Below are 5,734 nucleotides of genomic sequence, written 5' to 3'. Positions count from 1 at the left end.
GCTAAAAAGAGAATTCTGCAATCTGAAATCTAAAACTAAAAGGAGGATCAAATCTTGAGGCTCTCAGTTTGCTAGCCAATCACTTGACCAAATCCATCCATGTGACATGTTAGCCTGCCTGATTGCTTCTCTCACTTCACTTATTAGCCAATCAGATAACTTGAGTTGAGCTGAGCTGCTACTGCTAGCTAGACAGCATTGTCAGGGAGCCAAAAAGAAAGCTGCCTTGCATCATAATGCTCCATCCATAAGGACCACTAAGCATCTGCTCTGGTGTACTTAATTAAGCTCCAGTTAGTGGAGGACGTTTGGTTTTAGTTCAACTGACTGACTGACTGAATTAAGCTCAACTAGCTTAGCTTTACTTCTACTACACTAGTTGTAGTTGGCAGCACAAAAGGTGCACACACAGACAGACACACAGACACACAGACAGACTCTGCACTTCACTGCATCTGCATGCTATCAATTAAAAGTAAGAAGAAAAAAAGATGCACCGAAAGTGCCGACAAATCAGAATGCAAGAAAACGTTTGTCCTCTTGAAGGCACAAAAGAATTTTACTCCAGCCACTCAGTGTTGCTTCCTACTAACTGGAGCACAAGTAGTAAGTAGTAGTAGTAGTAGTAGTAGTAGTAGTAGTAGTAGTAGTAGTAGTAGTATTAATAGTAGTATACAAGAGAGAAACAGAGAAAGATAGCTACTTGCAAACCTTCTGTAATCGAGCAACTAGTGCACTGCACTGGATGATGCTCAGCTCAGCTAGAGATGGTCGAGGCGTCATCGCGGTACAGATGCCACTTGTCGTATCTCTGGTGCCCCGGCAGCAGCGGCCGCAACCGTGGCGCGCGCCTGCACTCCGAGCAGCAGCAGCCCCTTAGCTCCTCCAAGCACCCACCGCAGCACCTACACCAGCAGTTCAGTTCAGTACATTCCACACTTCACTTGGCACAACCTGCAGCTCAATCTATCTAACATATCTACTCCTAGATGGTAGTAGTAGAAAGGAAGGACCAAAATGCGTACAGGTAGAGGCGGTTGCAGTCGATGCTGGCGCAGTTGCGGTGCCTCAGCTCCTCCACCTCCGACCCGCACACGTAGCACCGCCCCAGCCACCGAGACGATGACAGATCCCCGTTGTCGGCACCCCCTTCTTCTGCTGCGACTTCTGCCTCTGCAAACTTGGCCGGTGGCAGGGAGAGCCGGTCGTCGAACACAAACAGGTTACCCACCCACTCAGCGCTCCCTTGGCTCTTGAGGTAGTTGGACACGCCCCCCTTCAGAGTGTACAGGTTCCCGAAACCCTTCTCCCTGTCAAGGAAACGCACACAAGATTAAGGTATAATACATAGCCACCAATCCCTTAGCATATATGTGTACACTGCTTTTATTTACCTCAAGATCGTTGAGTAGACGTCGCATCTTATGCCACCCGTGCAGTACATTAATATGTCTGTGTTCTCTTTGTCTACTCCATGCAGAGGGTCCGTCGAATCCATCTGCATATGTATGGATTACTTCTCAACAAGCTATGTATGGATTACAAATGCAATGCAGCAAGACGGCATTAGCTGAAGGAGTACCTCCTGCTCTGAGTTTGACAGCCCAAATGAAGTGCTTCTGAAGCAGTCCACGTTAGGCCTCTTGGCTCCTTCAAAATGTCCAATGTCCCATTCATAGTCTGGCACAAAAACAACATACGACATAAATACCTACTTAGGTGATTACCACTTCAAATGATGTCAACCCACAAAACATAACAGACGGATTTATCAAAGTACAGGAAGGGAGAGAACATAGTTTACCATTCCTAACGTCAAGGAGCAAAAGCTTTCGTCCTTCAGAGGTATCTCCAGGTGCTCCGGTTTCAAGGCGTTTCCTAGCTTCAAGCTTCTCCCTCCACTCGGATGGGGTCAGTGGTGAAGCACGCATGCTAGGTTCCACCAAAGGAAGATGACAACTCCCTCCTTCCAACTGCAGGTTTTGTTTTGTTTGTAGATAAGATGTCTGGAAACTTTACTGTTAAAAAACGGACTTGTCTCTGGCATGTTCCCAAGTCTGAATATATATAGTGAACTAACCAAATCTTGGTACTTCTAACCTTCTACTAATGAGGTCAAATGAAACAAAATTCAAGACTTCAGTGCGTGCCTTTGGTGTGTAATCTTGCACTTTCAGAATCTTGAACAGAACAAGATCGTTCATTATCTAGCATAACAACTCCTACAAGCTTCGAATTTGCTCTCTGAATTACACATAAGGCCTCAGCCCAGCCCCAGCAGTTACGAGATAACAAATTAAATACACACTGGGCAAAAAAAGAAAATGCCGGCTAGTTTAAAAAAGGATAATTCAGTAAGATAACCAAGTTAATTTCACCACTTAAAATGAAAGCAACAGGAGAAGGGGTTAGGAGGCTTGCAGCCTCAGGAGAAGCTCCAGGACAGATTAGAATGTGAAACCGTGAAATGGTTGCGGGGACTTGTAAGAAATACAAGGCTTTCACCTGAAATTTTGTGCATGGTATGATAATTATCATCTTGCCAACTCTTGGATGGACGGATATTCGTTCCTAACCAGTTAGACCTATGATTAGAACTCTGGAACAAGATATATTTGGTTATTTTCTTCTAACATGAAGTTAGTTGCTCGGATGCTTAGCACTGAGCAGGTAATAGATTACCGCACCTACCCTCACGCCCCTAGGAACCAGTCTTCATCTTACCATCGAGACACAAAGAATGCCAGGCTCTAAAAATGTGAGGCTACTGTACTGAATTTTGTTTCCAAATTATGAGATAAAAAAAAAGAAGCAGATGTACCCAAGGATTGGTTACCTGAACAAGAGATTGTTTGTAGCGCAGTTTGAGCCGAGGAAAAGCATGCCCGCTTAACGCTGGCGAAATTTGGATGAGTATATCAGAGAAACGCCGATCTTTCCTGACCCAATCAGCGTACGCCATTGCATCTTTGCGCGGACCACTGTACTGTGCTGTGACAAGAGCACAAGTTAGAAAAGTAGCCATGCTGGAAGCTGCGGCATTCAGATATACGAATCACTCTTGATATTTTTTTGCGCTAATTAATATGCATCGAAGGCTAAGAGAGAGAGAGGCATATGATATGAATACTAGAAAAGTTATGAGGAGATGTGACATTTGGACTGTGGACTGTGGTGACAAACCAACCTAAATTAATTGCTTGTGCCATTAACTTGATTGCTCAGAAATGGTAAGTAGTATATGCAGTGTGGAACCATGAGACCCTAAACTGTCTCAAACTTGCAGATATGTACATTTCCCTCCCTGTGCTGTGCTGTTGACTAACATAACATGTGCATCGATGGAAAACATAGTGTTTTTGGCTTTGGCTTTGGCTTTCGGGATTACGTACGTACCTGAGCGTTGATCCCCTGCTGGTTCATGTAGATGCGACCCTGTATGTCTATGTCGCGTCCCTGGATCGGATCAGGACAGGAGAGATGCATTTTTTTTGTGTGTAAAATAGGAGTAATAAAGAAAGATCCAGACTTTCATTCATTCATTCAGATATCCAAAATCTGGTGAACTCAACTGAAACTGGATGGAGTTAGGGGGCCGACCTGGAGGAAGTGGAGGTGCGCGGCGACCTCGGCGCGGGGGTCCTCCACGGGCACCAGCTTGTAGAACGTGACCACCACGAACTCCGCCTTGGCCTCCCACTCATCTGTGCCGGCGACGGCCGGGTGGGAGGTGGGGGCGGGGAAGGAGGATCGGAGGCGGGCGGGCGGAAGCGGGAGCGGGAGAGAGAGAGCGCGCCACGGCGACAAGAAGAGGCCGGTCCGGCGAGGCGGCGGACAGAGGAGGGGGATGTGGTAATGGTGGTGGAGGTGGACATGGACATGGACGGCGGCCGCCATGGCCACTCCAGGGGCTGGACCTGGACGGATGACTATCTTCCTTATCCTCTCTTTGTGTCCACGTTGCCACAACCCTTTCTTTCCCTTTTTTTTTTCTTTTTTGTATTTTTCACATTTAATTTTCTCAACATCAGATATCTGCTCTTTGAGCCCCGTGTCGTCCCCCCGCAGGCGACACCTAGTCGCCGCCGAACCACCCCCCTCCTTCCCCGCCGGGATCCAGCTAGCCTGCTCCCTCTCCGTGCTCTCATCCGTGCTCCCACCTTATCCTACGGTTGTCTTTTTTCCTTATTTATTTCTAATCTAATCATCTCTTCTTCTTCTTCTTCTTCTTCTTCTTCTTCTTCTTCTTCTTCGTATCCACATTGCCACAACCATTTCCTTTCCTTTTTCTCACATTGTATTTTCTCATAATGAGATGGCGAAAGAAATAGATCAACGAAACTTGGGACCGTCTTGTTATTAATAAAAATAAATAAATCAACTTTTTATAGCAAAAAAACTTGCCCCAAATCTTTGATCTTCTCACGTGTTGTTTTCCTTATGCACCCTTAGTTCCAAGTCGGATTGATCATTGGATGGAACAAAAGAGGAGAATGTTAATTTCATTAATAGAAGAGAGAATGAAGCATCGATCTATCATTGTTTGAAGATATCATCATGATATGGTGTACAACTTCAATTAATGGAGGGTGTTCCCTATATCAATTAATACTATTCTCCATTAAGTTCAAAACATTATTGCATATGTGAAAAAATAAAATCATATTTGCAAGAGCAAGTCTACACCATAGCACCATAGACCAATAGCGTCTACCATATAGAAACAAACCACTCCAATAGGTTATAGTGAATCCAATAGGTGACACCGAGTTTAGTTAACCTACTAGTCACATGTTGTCAACTTATTAATGTACCTATATTGCCTCACATTTGCAAGTGGTACAATTTGTATTCTAGGAGATTCTATAAAATATGCTCTGGGAGATTCTATAGATATGCTTATCCAGTAATACACTAGAAATCACTATTAGTTAGACGATACACTATAGATCTCTATCATGATATATAATGATATTAAAATATACACCAACAAAACCGAAAACACACAATTACATACATGTGCACTATATAATTTACTCAATTTTCAAAAATTTATTTAAATACAAGTTTCCTAAAACACACAACTTAAATTTAGAAGAAATTATTTTTGGGTGGCAAATATAAAAATTGATAAAATAAGCATGATATACACTTAATATTACACAACGTTGTTATGTCGCTATCTCTACCAGCTAAATTAGCAATCGTATTCATTAATGTATTAGTATGGTAAACTAGTTTTAAATATATATATATATATATATATATATATATATAAGTTTGATATAAAAATATGGATTGTTTATTTGACAGTAAGCTGAAAAAGAATTGGGTTGCAGTCATTTTTTTCAAACAATTACAAGTCAACAAGTGTTTCTTATCCAATATATTTCAATTTTCTTTGTCTCGCCTATTGTTTGTCCTTTTAATGAGCCCCGCGGAAAGCACGATGTATATAAACAATAGCGGGTTCTCCCTTTATTCTCCCACCCGATTGAAACAAAAGACAAAAAACCAAAAGGAGAGAACCAGCGAGCCAAGATAACTGAAAACAATACTTGTTATGAAAACAATTCCATATCCTACTGCTAAATATTTGCAATAATATTGACATGAAATCATAAATATTATTGCAAAAATAAAAGACGAAATAGTTACACTACTAGAAATTAGGCAATCACCGGCAAGATAATACTCGGTGGTTGATGAAGCTATGTACCTAGGGTAGGGTCAT

At 42.6% G+C, this 5,734-nt stretch overlaps 1 protein-coding gene across 2 annotated transcripts; it reads right to left on the bottom strand.

The window, feature by feature from the left end:
* Positions 1 to 519: 519 nt before the first annotated feature.
* Positions 520 to 3,965, bottom strand: LOC123159742 (rhodanese-like domain-containing protein 8, chloroplastic). Of its 2 annotated transcripts, XM_044577559.1 has the most exons (8): positions 3,601 to 3,965; positions 3,397 to 3,456; positions 2,837 to 2,986; positions 1,805 to 1,973; positions 1,583 to 1,680; positions 1,395 to 1,498; positions 1,026 to 1,310; positions 520 to 905 (listed from the first exon to the last, which is right to left on the bottom strand). In XM_044577559.1, the coding sequence occupies exons 1-8, from the start codon at positions 3,895 to 3,897 to the stop codon at positions 758 to 760; spliced, it is 1,311 nt and encodes a 436-aa protein (XP_044433494.1). In that variant the 5' UTR covers positions 3,898 to 3,965; the 3' UTR covers positions 520 to 757. The 2 variants fall into 2 exon arrangements, with proteins under 2 accessions (XP_044433494.1, XP_044433495.1); XM_044577560.1 differs by lacking the exon at positions 3,397 to 3,456.
* Between the last annotated feature and the right edge of the window lie 1,769 nt (positions 3,966 to 5,734).

This window comes from Triticum aestivum, chromosome 7B, assembly GCF_018294505.1.
Source record: "Triticum aestivum cultivar Chinese Spring chromosome 7B, IWGSC CS RefSeq v2.1, whole genome shotgun sequence".
NCBI lineage: Eukaryota > Viridiplantae > Streptophyta > Magnoliopsida > Poales > Poaceae > Triticum > Triticum aestivum.
The sequence above is the reverse complement of the archived record's forward strand: the minus strand, read 5'-3'. Positions and strand labels throughout refer to the sequence as shown.

Excerpts from the sequence above, each read along its gene's own strand:
- LOC123159742 (XM_044577559.1), bottom strand. The coding sequence starts at position 3,897 with ATGGCGGCCGCCGTCCATGTCCATGTCCACCTCCACCACCATTACCAC. Across the intron at positions 1,974-2,836 it reads ACAAACAATCTCTTGTTCAG|TTGGAAGGAGGGAGTTGTCA; the intron begins GTAACCAATCCT and ends CAAAACCTGCAG. Across the intron at positions 906-1,025 it reads GACTGCAACCGCCTCTACCT|GTGCTGCGGTGGGTGCTTGG; the intron begins GTACGCATTTTG and ends CTGCTGGTGTAG.